The following is a 12,332-nucleotide window of genomic DNA, read 5'->3' on the forward strand; positions in this document are numbered from 1 at the left end:
CTAATCGTAGCAATCAATCTCTATCAATTAATCTACAACATTCCTAAGACGTGAGGCGAGGGAAACCCGAGTGTTGGAAAGCTTTGGGAACCATAGATCCAAAGCCACCTGCTCCTCCCAAGCATGCTATACTTAACCGCAAGTCATGTCACAAGTGAAAGTACAATTTTACAACTATAGGCTCTAAAGAGGACCAGAGAGAGGGAAAGAAAAAACACTATAAGGTTGATTGCGGGGTCCTGTCACAATGCCACAAGTAGCAGAGAGTTGTCCTTGGTTATTGCCATACACACACTGGCCCAGGTGCTGAGAGAATGCTTAATAAGTAGCAGGAACATCTCGTAACCCAGTAATTCTTAAAGGACTGCCATGAAAATGTTAAAGGATATGTGGGCTGCAATTGTTTTGGAGTATTTGCCAGCCTTTCCAAAAGCCGTATCAGGATAAAGATTTGGCAGGTAAGAAGCAAGGGAGGGCAAACCCAAGGCAGAGGAAGGAAACAATCAGAGCGCCTGGCCCCTTGTTTGATGGCTGTGGACATGTGCCACGCTCCAGGAGGTGGTTTGCCCTTCTCGACAGCTCCCCATAAGATGGCAGTGCATCATGCCAAATGGTGGCCAGGCTCACCTTTGTGTACTGTACCTGCAGCATCCAGGAAAAGACGTGGGAGAGACCAGAATACTTTAGGGAACCTGGAAAGTAATCTATATTTACATAAGAACATAAGAAATAAGTGCAGGAGTAGGCAATTCAGACCTTCGAGCCTGCTCCGCCATTCAATAAGATTATGGCTGATCTTCTACCTCAACTCCACCTTCCCACTATCTCCATATCTCTTGATTCCCTTAAAATCCAAAAAATTAGCGATTTCTGTCTTGAATATACTCAATGACTGAGCCTCCACAGCCCTCTGGGGTAGAGAATTCCAAAGATTCACCACCCTCTGAGTGAAGATATTTCTCCTCATCTCAGTCCTAGATGGCCGACCCCTTAATCTAAGACTGTGACCCCTGGTTCTAGATTCTTCAGCCAGGGGAAACATCCTCCCTGCATCTACCCTGACAAGCACCTTAAGAATTTTATATGTTTCAATGAGATCACCTCTCATTCTTCGAAACTCTAGTGAATATAGGCCTAGTCTACTCAATCTCTCCTCATCCCAGGAATCAGTCTGGTAAACCTACATTGCACCCCCTCTAAGGCAAGTATATCCTTCTTTACTGCTCGTCCTTTCACAATCTACACAGCATTTAAAGCATACTTCAGCACAACATACATTAAACTGCAACATACAACTGAGAGCTTGGTATACGGACATCCTCGATGGGTTTCACACATCACATATTGCAAAGCAACCCATCTACATGAAGTTTGCATGTGCATGTGAACGTCGGCAGGTGCCTTCTTTCATTTTCTAAAACCCGACCAGAAAAATTGTTGAGTGAAAAATGTACTGGGCCCCACACGCCCAGGTCCCACCAGCTGAAGTGGTCTCGTCGGTTCAAAACACCGATGGTGGAAACCCTGGGATTTTTGAAAGTTAAGCTAAAAATTCTTGAGAAACAGAAATGAGATGCTAGAATGTTGTTAAAATGCAGCTGATGGCAAAGCAGGTTGGCTCTTGTGTTTTTGCCAGCGCTTGAAAATATAAATGGGCCTGGTTTAAACATAGAAGATAGGAGCAGGAGTAGGCCATTCGGCCCCTCGAGCCTGTTCCGCCATTTAATGAGATTATGGCTGATCATCCAAACTCAGTACCCTGTCCCTGCTTTCTCCCCATATCCCTTGATCCCTTTAGCTTTAAGAAATATATCTAACTCCTTCTTGAATATATTTAATGAATTGGCCTCAACTGCCTTTTGTGGTAGAGAATTCCATAGGTTCACCACTCTCTGGGTGAAGTAATTCCTGCTCAGCTCTGTCCTAAATGGCTTACCCCTTATCCTTAGACTGTGACCCCTGGTTCTGGACTCCCCCGCCATCGGGAACATCCTTCTTGCATCTAGTCTGTCTAGTCCTGTTAGAATTTCATAAGTTTCAATGAGATCCCCTCTCATTCTTCTAAACTCTAGCGAATATAAGCCTAATCGACCCAATCTCTCCTCATACGTCATTCCTGTCATCCCAGTTCTGGTGGCACTGCAGACCCACCATCGTCACCGGAGTCAGTGGCTCTGCTTCTGAGCAGCGTATGGTGCCAGGTGGAAAATTAAACGGGAGGCAGATTTGCCCTCTCCCCAAAACCAGCCCAACACCACAGCACCTATAGAGTAAATTTACAACCGCTTGCCAAGTGGACTATGTCAAAAAAATCAGTCTAATAGGAGCTCATTTAAGGGTTTGTTTTCCAATGGTGAAGCTTAAGACACTTGCACTACATCCCTCTGTGTCCTATTTTCACTTTGAACACCCCGGGATTGGAGGAAATTAACACTTATCCATGCAGCTTTTAAGCCAGCTGTTAGATACAGTAGTGTTAGTAAGCTTCGCACCTTACAGACATTAGCGCATTAAACCCCCTCCCGCTGCACAGGAACAACCTACAGGCAAATACTAATGGCCTACAGTCAATGTTCTCTGTAAGCTGCGCTGCCGCACAGCGCTCTGCAGCTTCCACGCAGCTGGCTCACCGGTTTTTAAATTGGAAAAAATTTGAATGGGCTGCGTGGCCCCCTCCCTCCGCCACAAAAAAAAATTAAAGGGAACAATGGCCCAGAAATTCGGGTCCCCACGAGTACTCACCCGTAGGCCCAACGAAAGTGCCGGTTTCGTGCATGCACTGCGCATGTGCGGGAAACCGGAACTTCCGTTCCCTTGGAAGAAGGGGTTCAGAGGTGAAACACGTGCGCCGGAGAGGCAGCGCGTGCGCATTGAACTTACGTTTTTTGTTCCAGGTTTCTCCGGGAGGGTAAGTCTCCAGGAGTTACACATGTAAAAAGCAGGCGCAAGGCCTGCTTTTAACAAGGTAAGTGGTGAATTAATTAAAATTAAAACATTTTTTCACAGGTTTATTATTTTTAAATACTTTAAAGAAAGGTAAGTTTATTTTTAGCCCCGTTAGAAAATGTAATTAATTTTTCAAAAATGTAAATGATTGTTTAAAAGTTATTTTATATAATTTATAGTTATTTTTAAAATGTGATGGTTTTTAAAAATTTATTTGAAGTTTTAGTGATGTTTTGGGGCTTATAGTATTTATGGTTTTGACAGCTCTTCCTGTCAATTTTATGAATGGGCATTCCCTGCTACCATTGGCTCTCCATGGCCCACGTGATCCCAGGGGACGCTTTGAACTAACTGCGCCCCTGGGATACGCAAGCACTGCGCACCGGCAGTTGGAGGAGGCCCAGAATCGGAATCCCACGCGGGCCCACAGCTAGGTAAGTGCAGGTCGGAGGCTTGCACCCGCGGGAAGCCCCCGACCCGAATTTCTGGGCCATTGCCTACAGTCTATCAGACTGGCATGTGTATCAATCATAACGACTGCTGCGATTGCCAAGAATTCCATACATAATCAGACAAAAATGCTTCATTTTGTCAGAGCTTTCCTAAAAACAACACCCAGAGGAATCTGTATCAACACATTTGGTGTTCGTATGTGAATTTTACCAACCTGAAAATATACCTTTTTACAGTTATGGAGCTGCATATAATTTCCACTGGTTGTTGACTGACTTGCACAGCCCAAAGAACTGCAACAGTGCCAAGTGCAGAATAGCTGGTGGATCTTCCGCACACATTTCCTTAAACTAATCTTTGGCATTTTACTCGGTCGGGATTTATTCTTACCTGGGCAGGTGTGGCCTAATCTCTGCCACCTCAGTTCAGCCTGACTCTTGCTAATTGGCTGAACGACCTGAGAATCAGCCCTAATGCGAGGATTGTATACCTGGGGAAGAGAGAATTGAAAAAAACATATAGTAAATACAGCCTAAGAATTAAAACTTTACATACTGGATACATCTCTCAAGACCTCATTTGGACAGGTTTAGGCTGTTAATTCGAGGGGAAAGAAATTAAATAAATCCAGCAAAACATGCACTTCAGATATAAAGTTAATAGAGCTTGACGAGCAATGGACATTTAAAGAGGCAGTATTTTTTATTGATCTACACGATCAGGAATTTAACATGGTCTACAATTATAAGAGGCTGTGTCAGCACTTACTTAGCAAGCAATCACCCAAAAGCATCACGATCTTACCCTGGTTATCAACACCACAGGTAAGTGAATCTGGTTGGGTTGGGTTCCATTAAAAGGGGCCAATGATTTTTCTACACAGCCCTGTTCCTGGGACTAGGAACAGGGTCACTGGCAAGGATTGGAAGCTAAGCAGAGCCAGGCCTGGTTAGTACCTCGAGGGGTGACCATCAGGGAAGACCAGGTGCAGAAGGTCACGGAAGGAGCCCTGAGGAGGGGCGGTTGGTGAGAAGGTCACGGAAGGAGCCCCAGGGACGGCTGGTGAGCAGGCCCGGGCGTTGGGCTGAAGATTGTCGGACAGGAGGAATGGTGGAAATGGAATGGCGGCGCGCACAGACGCAGCGGCTTTGCTTCTCCCAGGACGGTGCTATTTACGTTTAATGTTAATGTTATTTGTACTGGACTCATGGGAGCTTGCAAGATCACATTTCGTTGTTCATGTACTTGTGCATTGTACAATGACAATAAAGTTGAATTATTATTATTAATAGACTGGTGATGAGGCAAGAACATCTGTACTTAACTGATTCACTGAATGGCCCATCAGAAACAAACGCTGTGCAATTCAATCTCTGAGTTTATCGAGTGAGCAGCTGAACCACATAGACCAGGGAGATTCTAGGTTTGATTCACTGAGCTGTTCAGAGTTAGCACGGCAACTCTACGGATGCTACAGTTTGCCCCTGGGTTAGGGAGGATAGAACGAGTCCAGGGTACTGCCTGAACTGCAATTCAACAACTCCTTTAGGAACTACACGTGAACATTTGGCAAGGATACGATTAGACTCGCCTTGGGCGTAATCTGTGGTCAAATAGCTTGTTGGCGGCAACAATAACAGCTTGCATTTATATAGCGCCTTTAACGTAGTAAAACGCCCCAAGGCGCTTCACAGGAGCGATTATCAAACAAAATTTGACACCGAGCCACATAAGGTGATACAAGGGCAGAAAATCAAAAAGCTTGGTCAAAGAGGTAGGTTTTAAGGAGAGTCTTAAAGGAGGAAAGAGGGGCAGAGAGGCGGAGAGGTTTAGGGAGGGAATTCCAGAGTTTAGGTCCTAAACAGTTGAAGGCACGGCCGGCAAAGGTGGAGCGATTAAAATCGGGGATGCGCAAGAGGCCAGAATTGGAGGAGCGCAGAGATCTCGGAGGGCTGTAGGAAGTTAAAGAGATAGGGAGGGGTGAGACCATGGAGGGATTTGAAAATAAGGATGAGAGCTTTAAAGTCGAGGCGTCGCTCAACCGGGAGCCAATGTAGGTCCTCGAGCACTGGGTGATGGGTGAACAGGACTTGGTGTGAGTTAGGGTACGGGCAGCAGAGTTTTGGAAGAGCTTAAGTTTATGGAGGGTGGAAGATGAGAGGCTGATCCGGAGTGCACTGGAATAGTCAAGTCTAGAGGTAACAAAGGCATGGATGAGGATTTCAGCAGCAGATGAGCTGAGGCAGGGGTGGAGTCGGGAGATGTTACCGGAGGTGGATATAGGCGGTCTTAGTGATGGCGCGGATATGTGGTCAGAAGCACACCTTGGGGTCAATTCGAACAGTCTGGTTCACCCTTAGACAGTTACCAGGGAGAGGAATGGAATTTGTGGTGGGGACTGAAAACAATGGCTTCGGTCTTCACAATATTTAGTTGGAGGAAATTTCTGCTCATCGGGCAAGGAGGACAAATCAGAGACAGTGGAGTGGTCGAGAGAGGTGATGGTGAGGTAGAACTGGGTGCAGTCAGCGTACATGTGGAAGCGGACATGTTTTCAGATGATGTCGCCGAGGGGCAGCGTGTAGCTGAGAAATAGGAGGGGGCCAAGGATAGATCCTTGGGGGACTCTAGAGCAATGTTCCCGTGAATTTTTTTAGGGTGCAAGGGACCGCGCAGCCGATTCAAAATGCCGCGCGTGCCGCAGTTTCTCCTATTTAAAAGCCGGTGAGCCGGCTGCACGGGAGGTGCAGAGCGCTGCGCAGCTTAAAGGGAACATTGCTCCAGAGGTAACGACGCGGGAGCGGGAAGAGAAGCCAATGCAGGTGATTCTCTGGCTACGACTGGGTAGATAAGAATGGAACTAGGCGAGTGCAGTCCCACCCAGGCTGGACGACGGTGGAGGGGTGTTGGAGCAGGATGGAGTGGTCAACCGTGTCAAAGGCTGCAAGCAAGTCGAGAAAGACGAGGAGGGATAGTTTACCACGGTCGCTGTCGCGTTCACACATGAATAACATCCACGCGGATGAACTACTGGAGAGTAACCAGCACCCCATGGAACCCTACTTCAGCAAAGAGACAATGCTCGGAGGATGGAGAAGGGCAAAAATTGGTAATAAAAATAAAATCTCTGCTGACACAAGATTTGCTATAAACCGAAGGGGGTGGGCATAGTTCAGCTGCTTCTACAAGAGTAAGATTTAAACTTGCAGCTTCTTCCCGCCCCTTGCTAAAGAAGGGATACAAAGTCCTGGAGACCTGCACACAAAGTCTGTGTGTGTCTGTGTGTGTGTCTGTGTGGACTGTGCTATGTAAAAGCAGTTTTGGGTAGTGTTAGTTCAGCCCCACGTCACACAATTTTTCACTCAAAATCTCAAGAGGGACTACAGCTAGCGTGGAAAAGGGAAACATTTAAGTGGTACAGTATGGTTGGGGCTAAGGCTTTACTCTGCACCTGCACATGCCACGTTTAGCCTGGGATGACTGATAGAATTGCCAAACCTCCAGGAGTTAAAGACTAATAACCAGGATACTGCTGCGGGCAACCCAGGATAAAAAACCATAAGGGCAATAAAAAATGGTTTCATTTTAAAAACAATTTTTGAACACTTGTTTATGAATTATAAAAATATTGGACATGGGGTGGGGGGAGGGGGGAAGTCTGTTGACTGGCAGTGAAGAATAATCCAATTGGGTAATGAAGAGTCTATTCACTTTCTGATTGGTGAGGACCGCGAGGATGGACGTGTCTGGTGACCAATGGCAGGAGTGCGGGGGGCAGGGCAGTCGGCGGCAGGAGGTCATGTGATGAATCCTCCAGGAACATGTCCAACCCGAGTTGGCAGCCCCAGCGACTGATGGTGGCATTGTGCTGGCTAAAATTCCCCAGCACCGACATTCCTCAGCTCGAGTGCCAGCTTAGCTCAGTAGCAGCACTCTCGGCCGAGTTAGAAGGTAGTGGTTTCAAACCACACTCCAGGGCTCGAGCACATAACTTGAGTCGCTGAAGGTAAGCATGCAGGTGCAGCAGGCGGTTAAGAAGGCAAATGGCATGTTGGCCTTCGTAGCGAGAGGGTTAGAGTACAGGAATAAGGATGTCTTGCTGCAGTTGTACAGGGCCTTGGTGAGACCACATCTTGAGTATTGTGTGCAGTTTTGGTCGCCTTATCTGAGGAAGGATGTCCTTGCCATGGAAGGAGTTCAGCGAAGATTCACCAGACTGATACCTGGGATGGCAGGAATGACGTATGAGGAGAGATTGGGTCGATTGGGCTTATATTCGCTGGAGTTTAGAAGAATGAGAGGGGATCTCATTGAAACTTATAAAATTCTGACAGGACTGGACAGACTAGATGCAGGAAGGATGTTCCCGATGGTCGGGGAGTCCAGAACCAGGGGTCACAGTCTAAGGATAAGGGGTAGGCCATTTAGGACAGAAATGAGGAGGAATTTCTTCACCCAGCGAGTGGTGAACCTGTGGAATTCTCTACCACAGAAGGCAGTAGAGGCCAATACATTAAATATATTCAAGAAGGAGTTAGATATATTTCTTAAGGCTAAAGGGATCAAGGGATATGGGGAGAAGGCAAGGACAGGGTACTGAATTTAGATGATCAGCCATGATCGCATTGAATGGTGGAGCAGGCTCGAGGGGCCGAATGGCCCACTCCTGCTCCTATCTTCTATGTTTCTATATGTTTCTATGAGACAGTGCCGCATTGTCGAAGGTGACATTTTTCACATGAGATGTTAAAATGAGGCCCTGACACCTGTTTGTAAAAAAAAAATCTTGGCAGCGTTCAAAGAAGAGTTCTTCTGGTGCTCAAACCAACATTCCTCCCTCAAACGATGTACCAACAACAGATTAACTGGTCATCCACTTCACTGTTGTTTGTGGGACCTTGCTGCGCACAAACTGGCTGCCACGTTTGTTTACAAACAGTGACCACGCTTCAAAAAGTAATTCATTAGTTGTGAAAGTCTTTGACTCATCCTGCGGATGTGAAAGGCACTATATAAATGCAAGTCTTCAATAAGGACAGAAATTCAACAAAAAAATATGTAGCTCCAGTTTTCAAAGCAGCAGATTACAGGAGTAAACATCGTTTGCATTTTAGATATTGGAGGTCCAAAGTGGAGGCTTGTCATCAAACTAATAAGAAGTGATTTGTAGAACAAAATGGAATCCCCTGAATAGGAACAATCTACCATCTTTTATGATAGCAAAATACTGCGGATGCTGGAAATCCGAAATAACAACAGAAAATGCTGGAAATACTCAGCAGGCCAGGCAACATCCGTGGAGAGAAAACAGAGTTAACGTTTCGAGTCAAACTCTTTGTCAAGACTGGAAAGGCACAGGAAATGAAATAGATTGAGAGGCCAGGCTGGGAGAGAACAAAAGAGAAGTGAAGAGACATTAAGAGGTATTCAAAACGAGACTATCACCATCTCGTCTTGTTTTGAATACCTCTTAATGTCTCTTCCGCACCCATGAGGACGGCCTTAACCGAGATCTTGGGTTCATGTCACGCTACATGTAACCCCACCTGATGCAGGGTCATCCAGACTCGAGTCGACATTGGCTTGTTCTCTCTACACAGATGCGGCCGGACCTGCTGTGATTTCCAGCCAAAAAAAAAAAATGTTTTTTGTCTGTTTTTGTGTTTTTCATACAGACCCCAGCATCTGCAATATTTGACCCCTTGTGACCCCACCTCATTGTTCTTTGATGTAATGTTTCCCTGACTGACCTGTTTGGACACCATTCACACCTTTGACTGCTGTGATTATCTCTCTGCCGAGGTGTGATAAATGGCAGTTGGAAAGGTTACCTGTAAACATCTGACATGATTCTCTGACTATATAAGCTGTGTCTTTATGCATTTCTCCACTTCACCTGAAGAAGGAGCAGCGCTCCGAAAGCTTGTGATTTCAAATAAAGCTGTTGGACTATAACCTGGTGTTGTGTGATTTCTTACAAGAAATTAAAATGCAGTCGTGGAATTGTGGGCAGCCCATTATAGCAAAGATATGGGAGCTATGGGAACATCGCAACGTAGATTCACCAGGATGAGACACGGCACAAGAGGATATAGTTATGATGAGACTTTAAAAAAAACTAGAGTTGTATTTACTGAAGCAGAGAAAAATTTGAAGAAATCTATCCAAATTGTTCAAATTATGTAAGGGTTTGAGAGGGTACGTCGTGAATGAGTGACAGGGGGCCATAAATTCAGGATAAGTTAAATAGCAGCAGCAATGTTCCCTTTAAGCTGCGTGGCCATGCAGCGCTCCAGGGAACCCGTGCAGCCGGCTTTGCAATGCAAAAAACCCGCATGCGCAGTATTGCGAATGGGCCGCGCAGCCCTTAAAGGGGCCGCGCAGCGCCAAAACAAATTTCAGGGAACATTGAGCAGGAGTTTAGAAGAACTTTTTGCAGATATAGAATTGTTAGTATAAGGATTGCTTTATAAAAAGTGATTATGGAAGCTGAGTCAATCACTGCATTTAGGAAGGAATTAAATCAAAACCTGAAGTAAGAATTTAAAAAACAGGGTGGAAAGAACAGGGAAATTACACTGCAAAGAATGATTTACTCGAACTTCATTTATGCTAATTCCCCCCACCACATACTACTGTTTTAAACAATTAATGTCAAGCTATCTAGAGTAAGATTTGGAGAACTCATCAATACAAGTGAATCAGTGGATTCAAGAACAACAACTTACATTTGTATAGCATCTTGAAGCTAATAAACTTCCCAGGACACTTGTCAAAGAGAGAGATGTCACATATTTCATTTATTTGTTCTCAGGACGTGGATGACACTGGCAGAACCATAGAATGGTTACAGAACAGAAGGAGGCCATTCGGCCCATCGAGACCGTGCCGGGTCTCTGCACGACCACTTCAGCTAGTCCCACTCCCCCGCCCTTTCCCTGCATCCTTGCAATTTGTTTTCCTTCAGGTACTTATCCAATTCCCTTTTGAAAGCCACGATAGAGTCTGCCTCCACCCACCCTCTCAGGCAGTGGATTCCAGACTCTAATCACTCGCTGCGTAAAAAAGTTATTCCTCATGTCGCCTTTGGTTCTTCTGCCAATCACCTTAAATCTGTGTCCTCTGGTTCTCGACCCTTCCGCCAATGGGAACAGTTTCTCTCTATCTACTCTGTCTAGACCCTCATGATTTTGAACACCTCTATCAAATCTCCTCTCAACCTTCTCTGCTCTAAGGAGAACAACCCCAGCTTCTCCAGTCTATCCATGTAACTGAAGACCCTCATCCCTGGAATCATTCTCATAAATCTTTTCTGCACCCTCTCTAAGGCCTTCACATCCTTCCCAAAGTACGGTGCCCAGAATTGGACACAATGCTCCAGCTGAGGCCAAATCAATGTTTTATAAAGGTTCATCATAACTTCCTTGCTTTTGTACTCTGGGAGAAAATTTGGGTTGCTTTGCACACCCCGTTAGCACCCTTAGAGGGCGCTAACGGGGCGCAAAGCAACCAGCGCCGGGGCGCGGCGCTGCCCACGCCTCCCGCGAAATTCAGCGGCGGCACTAACCGGTAGCGGCCCGCCGCCGGCGATGACGTCATCGCTGTGCGCAGCGCCCCGGCCGCGATCTTCGGGAGCGCCCCCTGACTTATCGCCGGACGCTATGTCCAACGGGGTCAGGGGGCCCTACTTGCAGCCGGGGAGGCACTATTTAAAGGCGAGGTGCGGGGCGGCCATTTTTGTTGCTGGCTGCCAGCCTGCGCTCCCGTGCCCGGCCTCCTGAACCACCCCTCCCCCGCGGAGTGCCGGCTGCGCTCCAAGAGCCCGGCACTTCTCTTGAGCGCCGGGCTCTTTTGCCGGTACTCCCGATCCCCTGGGGGCCCAGCTGGGCCCCGGGTCGCGCTGCGCAAGGCCCCTCCCCTTTAAGAAGGGGTGGAAGGCCTGCAATACCGTAGCACGTAGCGCCACGATATTAAGTCGCAGCGCCCCAATAGGGATGCGGGGCATTTCCAGTAGTGCCCCGCTTCCCTCTTGGGGCGCAACCAATCAATTTCCAGCGCAGAGGTGCTAATTTTAGCGCCCCGGCGAAGTTAAATGGGGCGCTACTCAATTTTTAGCCCTCTACCTCTATTCATGAAGCCCAGGATCCCACATGCTTTTGTAACCACTTTGTCAACCTGCCCTGCCACCTTTCAACAATTTGTGCACAGATACACATACATATGTGGCAGGACCACATTTTTTGTCCATCTTGACTGTGTTTACAACTGAGTGTCTAATTAGAGCATTATGAGTCAACCACGTAGCGTGCAACTGCAGTCAAACATAGGACTAGCAGGTTTCCTTCCCTGAACGCCATTAAGGGAAGAAAATCTGCAGAGCTATGGGGAAAGAGCAACGGGTGTAGGACTAATTAGACAGCTCTTTCAAGCAGTCGGCACAGGCTTGACGCGCTGAATCATTCTATGATTCTATTCAACCATCCTGCAGCTTTCTGGGTCAGCCCACAAATTTACTGAATTCATTTTCCACGGTGGATTTGCATTTACGATCTCGGCCTAGGACCATGACCACTGCAGTACCACGCCTGCATGGTCAAAGAGAAAGGGGGAACAATTCAGTTGGTTTGCGCCTCCCATTAGCGCCTTAAGGGGGCGCTAATGGGGCGCAATGCAACGAGTGCCCGGGCCCGGCGATGTTTGCGCCGCTCACGAAATTAACTGGACATTTTGCGGCGGCGCTAAACACTATCGCCACGATCTCCTGCGCCGGCAGATCGTGACTTCAGTCGAGTGTGCAACGCCCCGGACCAGATATTGAGTGGCGCCCCCTACCTTACCGCCTACCGCTAGCAACGACAGGTTGAGGGGAGCGTTTTGCCGTCAGGAAGGGACTGGGGGAGCGCTATTTTAAGGCAACCGCTTCCTGCCTTTTT

At 47.1% G+C, this 12,332-nt stretch overlaps 1 protein-coding gene across 1 annotated transcript in view; it reads right to left on the minus strand.

Moving 5' to 3' along the window:
- Window positions 1-12,332, minus strand: part of dqx1 (DEAQ box RNA-dependent ATPase 1) — a 159,882-nt gene that overhangs the window by 40,291 nt on the left and 107,259 nt on the right. The window contains exon 6 of the mRNA XM_085975679.1: window positions 3,790-3,889. Coding sequence (XP_085831805.1) covers window positions 3,790-3,889 — 100 coding nt within the window. The remainder of the gene's footprint in view (window positions 1-3,789; window positions 3,890-12,332) is intronic.

This window comes from Somniosus microcephalus, chromosome 2 (genome assembly GCF_052327205.1).
Source record: "Somniosus microcephalus isolate GS21.2 chromosome 2, FLI_Smic_1.0, whole genome shotgun sequence".
In the NCBI taxonomy this organism is placed as follows: Eukaryota; Metazoa; Chordata; class Chondrichthyes; order Squaliformes; family Somniosidae; genus Somniosus; species Somniosus microcephalus.